The sequence below is a fragment of the Octopus bimaculoides genome, chromosome 22 (genome assembly GCF_046866305.1).
Source record: "Octopus bimaculoides isolate indiv1 chromosome 22, ASM4686630v1, whole genome shotgun sequence".
Taxonomy (NCBI): Eukaryota; Metazoa; Mollusca; class Cephalopoda; order Octopoda; family Octopodidae; genus Octopus; species Octopus bimaculoides.
Genome location: NC_142949.1, coordinates 35,576,319 through 35,594,723, shown reverse-complemented (window position 1 = coordinate 35,594,723; position 18,405 = coordinate 35,576,319). Strand labels below are relative to the sequence as shown.

General features: G+C 37.9%; 1 protein-coding gene across 3 annotated transcripts in view; it reads left to right on the top strand.

Moving 5' to 3' along the window:
• The window catches only part of LOC106879216 (band 7 protein AGAP004871), a 61,386-nt gene extending 49,545 nt beyond the window's left edge, over positions 1–11,841 (top strand). For all 3 annotated transcript variants that reach the window (XM_014928691.3, XM_089339583.1, XM_014928692.3), the window contains 7 exons: positions 1,143–1,249; positions 8,435–8,507; positions 8,987–9,069; positions 9,585–9,788; positions 10,208–10,263; positions 10,868–10,946; positions 11,070–11,841. In XM_014928691.3, the coding sequence (XP_014784177.1) occupies positions 1,143–1,249; positions 8,435–8,507; positions 8,987–9,069; positions 9,585–9,788; positions 10,208–10,263; positions 10,868–10,946; positions 11,070–11,273 (806 nt within the window). In that variant the 3' untranslated portion in view covers positions 11,274–11,841. The remainder of the gene's footprint in view (positions 1–1,142; positions 1,250–8,434; positions 8,508–8,986; positions 9,070–9,584; positions 9,789–10,207; positions 10,264–10,867; positions 10,947–11,069) is intronic.
• Positions 11,842–18,405: the final 6,564 nt, after the last annotated feature.

Below are 18,405 nucleotides of genomic sequence, written 5' to 3'. Positions count from 1 at the left end.
TAATTTAATTAGTGGCTGAGTGGCATGAATTTATCCTATGAGTTGAGTAGCTGATGATTTACTGATTGATGTATATAAAAATAAAAAATTTTAAGTGAATTGAATCTTGCATCTTAGTTGGAGAAAGAAAACAAAATCCTAGCGGCAGTTGTAAGTAAGCAGCAAAGAGAAGGGAAATGATTTTAAGACATTAAAGACAATTTAACAGAAGGCAAGGGGTGGGGCAAACTTGGATTTTTGCTCTGAAGCATGGAATCACAATTTTTTCTAAAATTAATTCTTAATTTATCATTTTATCATATAGCTGTAATTGAGCTGAAGTCAACTTTGTCCCATCTTTTCCATGGTCAGTGAAATAAAGTACGGGTCGCATCATGTTAGTCATGGTATCAACCAGGCTGTAGGATATTGTTGTACATCGCTGGTCACAATGCGCTTCATGTTAGCCTTTGAATGATACCACCTTGCTGGCTCACCTGGCCTGCTCAATGATAACGATGCTGATTTTATTTATATATATATATATATATATATATATTGTGTGGGTGTGTGTTTGTACCCCATGACTGCTCAACAACTAGTGTGGGTTTGTTTACATCCCTGTAACTTGGATAACATCGGTGGCATGGAGAGGGGAGCCTGGTATGCATGGGTGACTGTTGGTTTTCCACAAACAACCTTGCCTGGACTTGTACCTCGAAGGGTAACTTTCTAGGTGCAATCCCATGGTCATTCACGACCGAAGGGGATCTTCACCCTTTTCTGGTCATATTAGTGGGTAAACATAATCAGCTGTTCCCTTCCTGAAAATTTACAGACAAAATATTTTATGGTATGTTCCATCTCTTTGCGTTCTGAGTTCAAATTCAGCTCTGAGATCAACTTTTACATCCTTCCCATGGTTAGCAAAAGTAACGTACCAGTCATATGCCAGGCGTAAATGTAACCGATTCTTCCCTTCCTGCAAAATACACAAACAAAATGCCTTGCAGTACATTCCAGTTCCTCACAATCTGAGTTCAAATTTGCTGTCTTGCACCTTTTTCTAAAATATGTCATTTATTAATTTGATCTTATTTATTCTTTTTTTTTTCTTTTCCGTTTCTTCTTCTCACTCTTGTTACTGTCTTCTCTTCCATCAGATGCGGCTCGCGACAACAAACTCGGCTTATGTGGCACCTTGCTTATGGCTCTCTCTTTTGTCATTATCCTATGCACATTACCATTCTCTCTGTGTCTAGTTATTAAGGTAAACTATGCAAATCTTTCTTGATTGTCTATTTATCGTCTTTTTTGTTTTCCTTTTTTTTATGTTCCTTTTATTGTATTTTTAAAAAAAATTCTTTTACCAGTTTCTTTCATGGAACTGCAGATTTGGTGGGACACCACATTCTAGGCTTTTAGGTTATTATTTATAGAAATAGCAGCCAAATATTACTCATATCATGTCCCACCATCTGAAAAATAAACAAAAACCAGTGCAAAGGGATTCTGTTAGTCTGGGGTTTTATGGTAGCGAGCTGCTGGAATTGTTATTGCACTGCGCAAGGTGCTTAGAGGCATTTCGTCCATCACTACAGTCTGGGGTCAAATTCCACTGAGGTTGAGTTTGACTGTCCTCCTTTCGGGGTCGGTCTGAGGCTACAGGTGAAGGCAATTGCCTGAGGTGCAACGCAGCGGGACTGAACCTGGAACCATGTGGTTGGGAAGCCAGCTTCTTAGCCACACAGCCACGGTTGGAATGCTTGTGAGTTGGTGTCTCCTTGTCGTCTGGACATCGTGCAGTTGCTATAAGCAAGCGTCACACTTTCACACCAGAAGTGGTATTGTTTCATTGCCTTGCAGTTGGAATTCCATTAAAAAAACAAAAAGGACATGGTGGGGTGGGGCAGGTGAATAAAATCTTACAGGTGAGATATGGGCTGGCTACAGGGAAATCATCTGGGCATAGGAAATTTTACCTCATTGTGCAAGCTTAGGAAACTGAACATTAAAAAACTGTGTGTGTGTGCGTGTGGGCAGTTGTGTGTGAGAGAGAAAGATAGAAAAACAGACTTAAAATTCGTGCGCATGTGTATCTTGGAACAATAATGTCAATGTATTATTCATTTCTGGTCCTAAATACCAAAACACCCTATCCTAGATGTATTATTTATTTATTGATTTTTTTTTCTTTTCTTTTTTTTTTTTTTTTTTTTTTTTTTTTTGGTAAATTGCTTCACTTATATTCTTTTATTGATTGGTTCCCCAACCCCAGAACAAGTTTCCTAGAATATAATAATGGTAAAGTTGACATAATCTAGATTATTCCACAGTTGTTGTTGTTGTTGTTGTGTGAGCGAGAGTGAGAGTGTGAGCGAGAGTGAGAGTGTGAGCGAGAGTGAGAGTGTGAGCGAGAGTGAGTGTTGCCGGGAAGTTTTTTTTTCTTTTGTTTGTTTGTTATTTTTTTTTTTTTTGGCAAATTAATCTCGATAGATTTTTTTTTTAATATTTTGGCAAATATTAAAGGAGGAGGGGCTGGGGAGGTGCGAGAGAAAACAATAAAAACAACAACAACAATAATAATAATAATAATAATAATAACTGAAGAGAAAGTTGGTTTTGTATTCAGTTTTTTGTTGTAGTTAAATTTCATCTTTATTTCTCTTGTTTCACTTCCTTGGTGGTGAAGATGTGGTGATGGGGGTGGTGTTGGCAAGATGTAGTGGTGGGGGTAGTGTTACAAAGTGTGATGACTGGTGGTGGGGTAGGGTTGCAAGATGATGGCAGTGGCCATGGCTGTCATACAGAGAGAGAGGGGCCAAGGCCTAGTAGAGAGGTGTAGTGAGAGTGAAGAAATATGGTGGAACTAGAGAGTGGTGATGGTGGTGGTGGTGGTGGTGGTGGAGAGAAGGATGCGATGAAGATGAGAGAGAATGCGAAGTGGTGATGGAGAGGGGGGGCTGTGATGGCGATGGTGTCGACTACGATGACAGTGATGACGGTTCAACTCTTAGTAAATCTACTCATCATTCATATACATTGACAATATGGCCACAAGGGTGGTGGGCGGGGGGTGGAGTTGTTGTTGAACGCTTCTTGTACAAAGTATACAACATAATCAAGTTGATTGATGGAGATATGCCAGAAGGCCTTAATGAATTAAAATTTTCATGTTTAACAAGGAAAAACAAACATCAAGGGCCCCTCCCCCTCCACCTAACCTAATTCAGTTTTGTATAAAATCTAATTCCTAATTTCTCAAAGTTATCTCCCCCTTATTTCGAGTATTTCTAAAAATCACTACAAGGGTTTTCTTTTTGTTCTCTTTCTCCAACTAAGAGGTAAATTGCAGAGTTTTTTTTTGTTTTTATTGCATGTTTTATTTGGTACAGTATCTGAATTATCTAAATTGATGCCAGTAGTTCATTTGAGTTATTTCCCTTGGCTCTTTTTTTTTTCTTTCTTTTTTTAAGTATAGTTATAGTTTCTGATCAATTGTTTTAGCTGCTATCATCATCATCATCATCATTGCTAATGCTATAGACTACTAGCATTGGTTCCAACAATGACCATCACCACTACCACTGTAACCAATCCATACCATTGCTGCTACCACCACCTGTACCAACACTGGTACTGCCACTACTATCATCATCATCATCATCATCACCACCACCTGCTACCACCATTACTGCAGCAACCACCCCCACCACTGCTACCATCACCACAACTGTCACTGCTACCCCCTCTACTACCATCATCTCCACCAGCATCATCTTCATCATCATCATTACTATGAACAACTTGATAAACGGTCATGCCACTTCCACACCACCACCACCACCACCACCACCACCTCATCATCATCATCATCATCACCATGACTACCAGTACTGTTATCATGACGTTAGCAACTGCCATGGGAACAAATGAACTATAGAAATCAATTAAACTGATCTATCGTAATTTAGTTTGTGTGTGTGTGTGTTTCTGTCCCAGAGGGAATCATCATTCACAACTGTTAGATTATCTCATTGGTGTTGTTGTTATTGTTGTTGTTATTATTATTATTATCATTATTATTGTTATTATTATTATTGGAATATATAATCTGAATAGTGTTATGTTACATTGGTTAATCTTTTGTTGCCAAGCTTTGTGAACTTTTGTTTTTATTATTATTATTATTATTATTATTATTATTATTAATATCATCATCATCATCATTATCGTTATTAATTATTTATTATTTATTTATTTATTATATCATTTCTATGCGGAAAGCTTTGTCCACATTTTTTTTTTCTCTGTTTTCTTTTTCTTTTTTTCTCTTTTGTTTTATTTTTTCTCCTTTGTCTTTTTCCTTTTTTTTTTTCTTCTTCTTTATCTTACAAGGTTCATCTGGTTGAAATAAAGGAGTATTTGATAAATGTCAATCCGTATCCACCAGATAGATGTTGCTGGATTGTTTGTGTGTGTGTGTGTGTTGGTTTTTCTTTTTCATATCTATTGTTTTTAGGTCTGGTCTCTCCCCCCTTTACCTCTCTCTCTTCCATCCTCTTCTTCTTTCCTTGTTTTATTTTTTTTTCTGTTACATACCCTATGTTAAATTTTTTTGCTAGTATCTCTCCTTATAATTTATTATTATTATTATCATTGTCATTATCGTTAAGGCAGCGAGCTGGCACGATTGTTAGCATAGCGAACAAACTGCTTAACGGTAGAGTTCAAATTCCGCTGGGGTCAACTTTGCCTTTCATTCTTTCGGGGTCGATAAAATAAGTGCCAGTCAAGCACTGGAGTCAATGTAATCAATTAGTCCCCTCCCCCCCACCAAATTCCAGGCCTTGTGCCTTTATTATTATCAAGGCTGGCAGAAATGTTAGCATGCCAGGCAAAATGCTTAGCAGTATTTCGTCTGTCTTTATGTTCTGTGTTCAAATTCCGCTGGGGTCAACTTTGCCTTTCATTCTTTCGGGGTCGATAAAATAAGTAACAGTTGAGCATTGGGGGCGATGTAATCAACTAGTCCCCCTCCCCCAAAATTTCAGGCCTTGTGCCTAGAGTAGAAAGGATTATTATCATTATTAGTACCTCCACCTTAGCAGAGGTATTGTTCTCAGTTGTATTTGTTTGTTTGTTTGTCTGTGGACAAGATATCTCAAGAACCACTGGATGGATTCAGAAGAAACTTTCAAATATGTTTGGTCTTGTGACTGGCACAAACTGATTAGATTTTGGGATCAATCCAGTACCAGACAAGGATTCTGGATCATTTTTCTGGTTTTTTTACTTAATTTTTGTGAGCAGTCGGGGTCATAAGTGTCAGTCAAGCACTGGGGTCAATGAAATCACTTACCTGCTACCCCGAAATTGTTGGCCTTGGTTGGCCTGAGGCTGAAGTAGAAGACACTTGTCCAAAGTGTCACACAGTGGGACTGAACCCAGAACCTTGTGGTTGGGAAGCAAACTTCTTACCATGCAGCTACACCTGTTGTGGTCTCCTCCTTGTCTGACTATGTATTATAAGAAGGTGAGAAATGTGTGTTTGCCTTCTTTGCATTTTCTTAAATTTTTTGTGTCATCTGTGTATGTGTAGATGAGGAGTTTCAAACTCTCTCTCTGTCTCTATCTACTTGTCTCTCTCTGTCTCTGATCTGTGGAATGTTACTGCTTGGTTCTGCCCAAGAGAGATTTAATATATTCTTGAAAAGCTGCCATTATGTCAGCAACCGATATTTTACGAAGATTTTTGAATTTGCAGCCTGCTTACTTGGGGAAAGAAAGATACATGAGATATCGGGTGACATTTTTCGTACATTTTATCATAAAGCTATCTCTCTCCATCTCTAGTACAAAATCCATCGTACCCCCCCCCCCCAATATTACTTAACCTCCTGTTACACCTCTCCTCCTTAAGAACCGTGGGAGAATGAGGAGGAGGTAGAGGAGAAGTTTTGGAGGGAGCAGCAGGGTGCTTTTCTATTTATTTTTGTTTGATTTTTTTTTTCTTTAATATTTTTTTTTCTTCTCGACTCAGTCTCTTCTCTTCCCTTGCTTCTTCAAACATGCTGTTGGCAGATGTTAAGTCTGTGATTCTTAATCTTTTGATGGCTTTGTGGTGCACTGGAAAATAAGTAAATAAAACTAAAGTTACAGGTGCATTTTGCGTGTAAAGTTTGAAAATCACTTCTGTGGCATTGTGCTTAGGAAAAAAAAAAAGAATGTTTTAAACTTTTTATTGGTGTGATGGTGTTGGCAGTAGTGTCAATTTCCTTTGCTGTGGGCAAAAGGCTTTGAGGTGATTAGTGTCACCGCAAAGGTAACATCTTGGCCTTCTGCCCTCAACAGCCACATGAAGCTTTGTGACATCTGGTAGGTTTATGTAGCTCAGGATGGCTTTGATGCTTGGTTGATCTGCCTGTATTAACTTCATACCTTGTCCTAACTAGTTCTGCTTCTAATGCACTGCATTTGTTTTACTTAATTTTGAAAATTTGTAAGAATTTAGTAAAATAACTTTCTTGTTATCAAGGCAGTGTGTAGAACAGGAATTTAGAACATGAATCAGTATGAAATTATGGTGGAATGTTTTAATTTAAGTCATTTTAAAACAGGAAGTTTTTATCATAGAACCAGGTGTGGTTTGAGGCAGGTTGGAATCAAAAACTAAACATCCAAGGAAAAAAAAAAAAGAAAATATTTCTTAAATGTTTAAATTATTAACTCTTTAGCATTGAAACCAGTCATATCTGGCCCAAATATTCTTCCTGTTTTATGTTCAAACTGGCCAGATCCAGCCTCTCACACCTACCCTATATTGTCTTTCTAAACATAAATGGTCACATCTGAAAGCTACGAGATAATACATGAGTGATTCAAAATAATGTGAATAAATAAGCATTACATTTGGCAGAATAATCTGAATGCTAAAGGGTAATCATACTAATTATGTATAAATATAATAAAGAAAATGTTTATGAAGAGGCTTCAGCAATCTGTAGCACAACTAGATATGCATGTAGTATGCTATTTGAGAAGCATTGTGTTAAGTACTTCTTACTCCTTTAACTTCATGTAGAGCATAGGACACCTTCAAGGGATCTTCATCTGTTTCAGTCTTTGGTATAATGGATTGCAGTTGTCCCCAAGTGTAGCTACCTGCCAGTGCTGCAATGTCTCTGGGCTTTCCCCGTGTCGTTTTTGTTCTGCAAAGCTTGCATCTCCTTTGGAATGTCCATTGGAGTATTTGCTTTGTAAAGATAATAATGTGTGGTTCAAGAAGGATTTGACTGCTATTATTGCAGTTGATTACTGGGGCCAATTCATTCAACTAAAAATTCTTCAAGGCAGTGCCCCAGCATGGCCACAGTCTAACGACTGAAATAAGTAAAAGCTAAAAGGTTTATATCTATATAACATGTGTGGGTGTTTGTGTGTTTATATGTGTTTGTGTATATCGTATATATATGTGTATATATGTATATATATATATATATATATATATATTGTTGTACTTGGGGATGGTCATATTGCCAGTTTAGCCAATATATATATATATATACATATATACACGTGCATATATGTGTGAGTGTGTCTGTATGCATAGGCCTGTTTGTGTGAGTGACTTCATATTTCCCTCGCATCCACTGGTTTGTAAAAGAACGGCTTCCTGACTCTATTGTTTGCACTAAGAAGTCCACCGCCACTGCCACCACCAAGGCCACCACACATCTGGCCTTCTGGACATGTCCTGACATGTTGCGCAGTCTTTGTTAGACGAAACGGCACATTAGTATGACCAAGCATGAAGCTTGTCCTGGCGTATGAATGGGGTTTGAAACGGTGACCGTGTGTCTGCATAAAACCCCTCTGGCCTGGTGTTTGATATTCCACTGGGGAGGATTGTTGCTTGCACTTGGAAATAAGTGGTGTGTGTGTAGGGAGGGGATCGGCTGTATGAGGGGCATCTGGTTGTAGAAAACTCTGCCACAGTGTACTCTCACCTACCTCAAGGATGTTGAAACAGTGGTGGTGGTGGTGGTCAAGTGGAGGAGGGGGTGCAGTGGTGATGATGAAGAGGAAGGGGTGTGGCAGTGATGATGAAAGGGTGTGTGGAAGTGATGAGGAGGAGGGTGGTTGGTGATGATGAGGACGAAGTGGTGGTGGGTGGAGATGATAAGGGGGAGGGGTAGCCGTAGAGAGGAGTAAATAAAGAAACAATCCCCAAATTTTTAATGTCATCATGATGTTTACACATTCACCTGTTTTTAGACACACACACATCTGTGTGTGGCATGTGTGTGTGTGTGTGTGTGTGTGTGATCATACATTTGGGGATTGTTTCTTTATTTACTACCACCGCCACCATAACCACCTCCGCCACCATTTCCACCTCTGTTCTCATGACCATGACCACCACCACTGACATCAAGGATTCCTTTACTTTCAGGTTGTCCAGGAATACGAGAGGGCTGTAATCTTTCGACTTGGAAGACTATTGTCTGGAGGAGCAAAGGGACCAGGTACGTACTTTCACATCTCTTTGGTAGATTGAAACTGAAAGAAACCCAATGTTTATGTGTGTGTCAGTGTTTATATTCCTGTAACCTAGCGGTTCAGCAAAATAGACTGATAGAATAAGTACCAGGCTTAACAGAAAAGGACAAACTAAGTAGTGGGGTTGATTCATTCTTCTGAAATTTCTTCAAGGTGGTGCCCCAGCATGACTACAGTCAAATGACTGAAACTAGTAAAAGATAAAAGATATAATGTTCCTGACAACCTGGAACCATGTGCTTCCCAACCATCTGGTGTAGCACCTTGGGCAAGTATCTTTACTATAGCTTCAGGCCAATCAAATCCTTATGAGTGGATTTGGCAAATGAAGAACTAAAAGAAGCCTGTCATGTGTGTATCTTTGTGTCTGTTTGTCCTCCACCACTGCTTGACAGCCAGTGTTGGTATGTTTACATATGTATATGTTTTTGTTTGTTTGTTACAGGGTTGTTCTGCATCATACCATGTATTGATTCCTATAGCAAAGTTGATATGAGGACTGTCTCTTTTGATGTGCCGCCCCAGGAGGTATGTAGCTCTGGCTTCCTTTCATTTCGATCCTCATTACCCTTTCTCATCATTTTTCACTTTTTAGAATTTTCCAAAAATTTTTGTGAATTTGTATTTCTACACATTGGAATTCATATGATTATGAAAAAAAAAATTCTCTCTCTCTCTCTCTCTCTCTCTCTCTCTCTCTCTCTCTCTCTCTCTCTCTCTCTCTCTCTCTCTCTCTCCCTCTCTCTCTCCCTCTCTCTCTCTCTCTCCCTCTCTCTCTCTCCCCCTCTCCCTCCTTCCCTCCCTCTCCCCTCCCTCTCTCTCTCCCCCTCCCCCCTCTCTCTCTCTAGTACCTAGTTGCAGCTAGGAGTACTGTACATCTTCAGAGTACCTATTTCCTGTGAGCGTTGTGCCTTCCTCATGAAACCCAATTATATCAGCCAAGGGTTGTTATACTTCTCATGCTAATACCAATTAACAGCTAGACAAGGGCCCTGTGAACTCTAACAGCCCCTAATCTCTTTGTTTTCATTTCTTTCTTTCAGGTACTCACCAAAGACTCAGTGACCGTAGCAGTGGATGCAGTTGTGTACTTCAGAGTCCAGAATGCCACGATGTCCATTGCCAATGTAGAGGATGCGAATCGGTCAACTCGGCTCCTGGCACAGACCACTTTGAGAAATACTCTTGGAACAAAGAACCTCAGTGAGATTTTGTCTGACAGAGAAACCATTAGTCATTTGATGCAGGTCAGCTCAATGAACCTTCCTAATTTCTTTCTCTTTCTCTCTCTCTCTCTCTCTCTCAGTCTCTTCCTTCCTCACTCTCTCTATGTCTATATGTCTGCCTCTCTTTGTCTCTTTTTGTCAATGTCTCTCTCTGTGTTTGTCTTTCTCTCTCTGTCTCTTTTTATCCCACTTAGTCTCTCTCTCTCTCTCTCTCTCACACACACACACTGCATCTCTATTTTTGTACACCTGTCTGTCTCTGTCAGTCTGTCTGTCTGTCCTTCCTGGAAAACCTGCATACACCTGACTTCACACTAAATTTCTACTTTAGATGTCTATATATATATATACATGTATCCTCTACACTCACACATACACATATACCATACACACCTATAAATGATGCTAATTATCTTCTTCGTTCTGTTATCGTTACTCAGAGTTCCCTTGATGAAGCCACAGATCCATGGGGAGTACGAGTAGAAAGGGTTGAGGTGTAAGTAGACATTACAAGGGTTTTTTTTTTTGCTTGTGTTTACACATTGTTTGTACAGTGCTTGTTTGTTTTTTTTTATACAATACTGGTTTGTGTTTAATATGGCAAGTTGGCAGAAATGTTAGCATGCCGGGCAAAATGGTGACCTTTGACCTGCATCTGCATGTCAGGGAAGAGATGGATGTCCACAGGTGTCTACACTGCCTCATGAAGGTCACAGCCAGCTCTCACTGCACATGCAACCATATGCTGCCATCTGTTGGCATGCTACAGAGTTAGTCCAGAGACTTTTTGATGCCACCTTGTATCAAGGATACACATTAGTGTGTTCTATTTACGTGTAAGATTGATGCATGTACACATCTTGTATGTTGTGTTCACATTCTTCCCCTAAATTAAGTACCAGTTGTGTACTGGGGTTGATCTAATCGACTGGCCCCACTCCCCAAAAAGCTTGATGCATGTACACATCTTGTATGTTGTGTTCACATTCTTCCCCTCAAATATATAGCTTTATACCTGCGAATGTTATATAATGTTGTTGTTGTTGCTGTTGTTTGTGTTGTTTGTTGGAATAACAAACTCTAAATTGTTTGTCCTACAGTAAAGACGTGCGCTTACCTGTACAGCTACAGAGAGCTATGGCAGCTGAAGCTGAAGCCACTCGTGAAGCAAGAGCTAAGGTAAGTGTCTTCACCATTACTTACTCAACTCTCTCTCTCTCCCTATCTCTCTCTCTCTCTCTCTCTCTCTCTTTCATGTTCTATTCACTGCTAACGTTCTTCTTCTCTCCATCTTCCTCTCAGGTGATTGCTGCTGAAGGTGAACAGAGGGCATCTCGTGCCTTGAAGGAAGCTGCTGACATCATGTGCGAGTCACCTGCCTCTCTGCAACTCCGCTACCTGCAAACCCTCAACACAATCTCCGCCGAGAAGAACTCCACCATCATATTCCCACTCCCCATTGAGGTTCTGAGGAGCTTCATGCCGCCCCAGTCCCAGTCCCAGTAACCCGGTCTGCTTTCGGTAGACAAACAGAGCAGTGAGCAGTCGATGGTGATCACTGTGCCCACCACTGCAGAAACAGAGAAAGGACGGGGGTTATGTAGGATGCATGAAGAGCGAAGTGGTGGGGTGGGGGTGGAGGAAAAGGAATTTTTTTCTTTTTTTTTTCTTTTTTTTTTTTTTCCCAAATTTGTTTTGCGATGGTTGGCAACACCCTGGCTGCATTTAATGACAGCAGATGGGAGAGCTTAAGAATTGTCGTGTGATGTGATGTAGTGATGTTGATGCAGCAGTGAGGAGTGGAGGTGGAGCAGGAGGGAGGTGGGTCATTTTGAGTGAGCAAGCGGGGGAGGAGGAGGAGATTGGAATTGGGAAGGATTGAGAGGACGAGAGATAAACGGGAAGTCAGAGAGAGAGAGAGAGAGAGAGAGAGAGAGAGGGCATGTCAGTGAGTGAGAGGAAGAGAGTAGGGTGAATGAGTGAAGGTGTGAGGTGGAACGGGTGAAAGTATGAAAGAATAAGAAAGAAAGCGAGAGTGTAGAAATGAAAGTGTGAGTGCTGTTAGTGAAAGATAGACAGAGAGGGGGCGGGGGGGGATTTCTTTCAGAAATAAATTTATATAATGATGGCGGGAGGGAAGATAAAAAAAAAATAAGAAGAAAAAAAATTAAACCTACAAAAAAAAAGAATGAAAATAATTTTCAAAATTTAAAAAAAAAAAAACTTCAAAAAAAGAATAACCAAACTTCTGAAACATTATTTTGTCTTTTTTTTTTTTTGCATTTGTTGTTTAATTGCTTTAATTGCAGTTTTCATTTCTTCTCTGCTTCCACCATCACCACCGCCACCACTATCACTACCACAATGGCGATGACTGCCACCACCACCACCACCGTTGCCACCACTCTGTTTCTATCTGTTAAGATTCTCCGGAAATTTGAGTGGTGGAGGAACTGAGGGAGGGGAGGGGAGATTAGGCAAGAAAGGTTGATTATTGTTTCCTTTTTTTTTTTCTTCTTTTTAAGTTTCTAATTTAATTACAAATATAAAATCAATTACCTAATTGAAATAACTTTATTAACAAAATATTGTTTTTAAACATTTGCTTTATATATATAATATATATATAAAATATATATATACATTATATATATATATATATATATATATATATATATATATAAAGTATTATATGTATGTATAATATATATACGTATGTATATATGATATATATACGTATGTATTATGTATATATAATATATATATAGATGTATATTTATATATGTATATATATGTGTATGTACATACTCTAATATTTATATAATTATTTGGTAATGCTTGCAAAAACAAAAGCAAAAAAAAAAGTAATGATAACTCATAAGTATAATTAACAATGATAATCATTTCAGGCACAAGGCCATGAAACTATTATTACTATTACTACTACTAATACAACAATAATAATAAAAATAATGATAATAAAGAAAATATGATTAACAGTAATGGAAAAAAAATAATGATTATTATTCATACCACTAGCAATATTTATAACAATTATAATAATCATGATATTAATGGTGATGATAATAATGAAATAAAGAGTAAAATAATAACGGAAGACCTATTCTAGATTTCACAAAACTGATTTTATTAAGCAAAGAAAAACAATTTTTTTATAAATAAATTTCATATGAAATAAAAAATATATAAAATATCAATAAAAAAAATATCTAAAAAAAATACAAGAAATTTTGATTGATATATAATTTGTATGTGTGTGTGTGTGGGGGGGTAATCAGATATTTGTTTCGTTAGATCTCATCCTCATCATCGTTTGACGTCACATCCACTTTTCCATGTTGGTTGAGGGTGCCTTTCCTGTCACCAACCCTCACCTGTTAACGAGTAAGGTAATATTTCCCCCCACAACCAGACATGTTTTTGTGGAAGATTGGAAAGAGACACCACATACATGATAGTGGCACTCGTTTACAACTACCACATAACGTCATGGCAAGGAGGCATTAAAACACACACACCATCATCATCAACATTTACTGTCTGCTTTCCAAGCTGGTATGGGTTGGATGGCTTGACATTGGTCAACCTGGGACTATAATAAGAAACACATGCCCAAGGTGCCACACAGTGGGACTGAACCTGGGACCATGTGGCTGGCAAGCAAACTTCTTACCACACAACCATGCCTGCATCATTGATATGTATACACACACATTTATATATACACTCCCAAGCACACACACACATAATCTGTGTATATGCATCCTGGCACTCCGCCGGTTAATATGACAAGGATTCCAGTTGATTCAATCAACAGAACAACATGCTTGTGAGATTAATATCTACATGGCTGAGTACTCCACAGACATGCATACCCTCAGTGTAGTTCCCAGGGAGATTCAGCGTGACACAGAATGTAACAAGGCTGGCCTCTTTGGATTATGGGTACAACTCATTTTTGCCAGCTGAGTGGACTGGAGCAACGTGAAAAAAAAAAGTTTTGCTCAAGGACACAACATGTGGTTGAGAATTGAACTCGTGAACTTACAGTCGGGAGCCAAATACCCTAACCAATAAGCCATGCACCTTCACCTTGAATCTTGTGTGTGTCATTGTTCATCATTGTTGTTACAACACTTTTGCATGTTTGCATGGATCAGAATAGAATTCTTTGGGGCTGAGTTTTTCTAAAAACCAGAAACCCTTTCTGCTGCCCCCTGCCACTTGGAGCAACATCAGTCTGAACATTTTTGCACGGAGAACTGAAAACATTGTGCAACTGGTCAAGGAAGCTGGGCTTTCACAGTGGACTGCAAGCAAATGGCATCATTCCTAAAACCACTGTATATATACAACCAGTGAATGATCACATGTGGGAACAATACACATCATCATCATCATCATCATCATCGTCATCATCATTCAATGTCAATATGAGACCTTTTGTGACTCAACAGAAAGTTATGATTCATTCTTGAATATTATTGGTCTTTTTTTCTCCACCAGGAATGTAATCAATTTCTTACATGCATTGGTTGATAGGGTGAGGCTTCTGTATTTTTCTGGTCCCTATAACCAGAGACCTTTAGAAAAAGTCATTAGGGCATCTTTTTTCCTTTCCTCTTTTTTTTTTTAATTATTTTCTTTCTATTGTGGGTTGTAATTAATTTTCTAATTTAGAAACAAGGACAGCAATTTTGTGGGGAGTTGAACTACTTAATATTTTCAACCCCTGTACTTGACTGATAATTTATTTTAATCCTGAAAGATAAAGGGGAGAACTGACTTTGGTAGGATTTGACCTCAAAATGTAAATGACTGGAGGAAATACCAGCACTTTGTCCATTGCACTTATGATCCTGACTATTGAGTGCAGAACATCAGTTCAGGTTTTACTTACAACATACCGACACAATGGATGTTGTAGCGAGTTTGTTTGTCATTTAGACTACCTGGCTGACAAACCCAACTTAGATGCTTCCTCTTCAGTTTATGAGAAAAACAGAGAAATGCAACAGCTGAAAGACAAAGCAAGACATGTGGCGTTCTACTTGTTTGGCAAGTAAATTGATTTGATCTGATCTGAACCGAGATTGAGAACATATCTTAAAAACCTTAACAATTATATTAGAAAAAGAATTTCACACATACAACACATGTGTATGGGTGTGTGTGTGTACGCATGCCATTGTGTGTTCGATTTTGTTGTTTCATGTTAAGACTACTCTTACTTTCGCAGATTACCCTTTTCTCTTTGATGCAAAACTGTTTTGAAAATGTTCATATCAAAGCCTAAAATATAAACTTCTCATTGTAAGTTGATTTTACAAAAACTTGTTAAGTTTGTTCCTTAGCATCAGTTTAAACCCCTTTAGTCACCATATTTCTATCAAAATACGCTGATTTTGTTTCCTATAAAGTGACGAAAACTCTCACTGGACATCTATGACTGGATCACTGACACAAACGCTGTTATGGAATTATGTTGGTGGTCAGATCATCAATGTATTAACGCCAACACATTTTGACATTTTAACTCCTTTACCCATTTCAGTCCATAACACTTCGTTCTACTTTGCTCTGGTGGGTGGGAGAGTGACAGAATCATTGGAGTGTTGACAGAGACTTTATGGTAAATCCTCCTGCTCTCTACATTGTGAGTTCAAATCCTAATGTCCTGGAGAAGCCAATGGGAAACCACTCCAGTATTCATCCTAAGCCTAGTTATGGTAGCCGAAGCTCCAGGAGAGAGTACGGGCCCTCCCAGTTAATATATATAGTGCTAAAGAAGGCTCATACTAAAGTGCAGACCACCGTTAGACTGGACTGATTCACTACTGTACCTATGACAAACCCATCTTATTTTTTTTACAGAGTATCTAGAGACCAGCATCATCATCACATGTCCACTTTTCCATGCCTGCATGGATCAGACAAAATTCATTGAGGCAGATATTCAATGGCCAGGTGCCCTTCCTGTCACCAACCCTCACCTGTTTCTTAGCAAAATAATATTTCCCTATGTTTAGACTTGTCTTTTTCATAAAACACTAGAAAACGAAGAACGTCCTTGCTAGTATGGCGATAATGCTCATTTACCATGTCCGCTAAGTTCACTGTCCTCATTCAACAGGGAAACTTCACTATCATCAATTCACTGTTTCTTTTTCAATAAAGTTGTTTTTAACTCATAATAAGTGAGATAATGTGGATATATTTTCTCGGTGAACTTTCTTCACAATGAATTGATGGTGGTGAACTTTCCCTGTGGTGAGCTTATCCGTAATCCACTTTTACAACCATGACATGATGTCTAGTCAGAAATACACACACACAGACATTGGAGCTCAACACAGACCCCGCATTGCACTGGTTCCCTGTCAAATCATCCAATCTATGCCAACATGAAAAGCAGATTTCAAATGGTGGTGATGATATATATGAATATAGATTTGGTGATGCTACAGTTATTTTATATATAAATATAAAATAATACAGGTAGGCTGAGGTTGACTACAGCTGTTTCCAACCTGTTTTTTTTTTTTATGAACAGATCAATTACATCATGTAAAAAAACAGTTTTCTTCAGGTGAATTAATAGTAAAATTTAACATTTAGGATTTTTCACACAAATAGCATATAATGCATATTGACCCTCTCATCTTGGTGTCAGTTCAGATGCTAATCCTATTAGATCCTGAAAATTTTATATATATATAGTTTTAAGATCCAAATGATAGAATCAACAAAAAAAAAATGTACTCCATCCAGTGAGTTTATATCAATTTAAATTCACAACTGAAAGAGCTACTAATAGATCCGTTCTTTTATGGTACTTGAACAGGCATATTTATAATCTTTAAGATACATGGTATATTTTATAAATATGCCTGTTCAAGTATCATAAAAGAATGAAACTATTTGCATCTCTTTCAGTTGTGTATTTGAATTGATATATATAATATATATAATGTGTCTATTTGCATGTGTGTATATACATGTGTGTCTATGCATATGTGTGTGTGTGTATACCCTTATCTTCATAGCATGTGATTCTGGTTAACAAGCATCACAATCTCACAATGTGTAATGCTACACTGGTCTTCGCCAGAAATATTTGATCCTAGGCTGACAGGGTTTTTTTCTTTTTTTTTTTTTCTCGTTCAGAGTTGACTCGGGGCTAAAGAACACCAACAACATTAGCAACTCTTTGTATTCTTTGGAGGTCAATGAGACTGCTAATGTTTTTACATTAAAATCAAGAACAAAGTCAATAATAGGCTTTATATTTTACCGTCCCTATACTCTTGTACTCCTAACCACAATAGACTTAGCCTTGTGCTCACTGAAAAAAAAAAACCTAAAAATCAATACATCTATATATATATATGTGTGTGTGTGTGTGTGTGTCTATATATTATATATATATATATGTATGTTGTGTGGATATGTATATCTATGTGAGGTATGTGTGTATATTTATGTGTATCGATGTATATCTAATTGCTTTTTGTGCCTGCTGTTTCATTCCTTTTGTGTTTATCTTTTTCCTTGCTTTTGTATGTTTTGTTATCCTGGTTTTATATGATATGATATAACTCTTTAAACAAATCGATACAACACGCACACATTTTTTTGTATTAAAAATAGCATTTTGATTGTGTGTGCATATGTCATATGCATAAAATACATTACAGACATTAACATTTTATAAATATATATATATATATATATAGGCGCAGGAGTGGCTGTGTGGTAAGTAGCTTGCTTACCAACCACATGGTTCCGGGTTCAGTCCCACTGCGTGGCACCTTGGGCAAGTGTCTTCTACTATACTCTCGGGCCGACCAAAGCTTTGTGGGTGGATTTGGTAGACGGAAACTGAAAGAAGCCCGTCGTATATACGTGTAAGTATGTATGTATGTATGTATGCTTGTATGTGTATGCATGTATATGAATGTATAAACGAGTATGTGTTAGTGTCGCCTTGTCTTGATATCGCATTAGCTGTAAATGAGTTTCACCATCATACAAGCAGTGTCATTAATTTCCAATCTTCCATGAAAACATGTCCAGCCGCAAGGAAATATTACCTTACTTGGAAATGGATGAAGGTTTGTGATAGGAAGGACATCCAGCCATAGAAAATCTACCTCAGTAAATTCTGTCCAACCCATGCTAGTATGGAAAAGTGGGTGCTAAAATGAGGATGATGATGATATATGTATATTCTTTCAAAATTACGTCAGAAACTTGTTTTCTATAAAAAAAACAATTTTCCTTTTCTTTTGTATTTTTGTCAATAACTTACCTCTGCTTTATATTACAACCTGTTTCTACATATTTCTAAGCTGGCCTTGAGGTGTCATATAAACCTATATGCTGAAGTATGGCCAGGCTCAAAAATAAAGAAATGAAATTTCCTCATGACAACATTTCTAACAAGTATACATTGTGCTTCAGTTAATTGAGCATTTGTAAAGATTTAGCGAAAGAGAAAAAAAAAGACTTTATAAAATTTTATCAAAATGGTGTTTAAAGAATAATTTAAAAAGACAAATATTATTGGTACATTGGCATATTAAGATGGCTGTTTGAAACATAACTGAAGACTGCT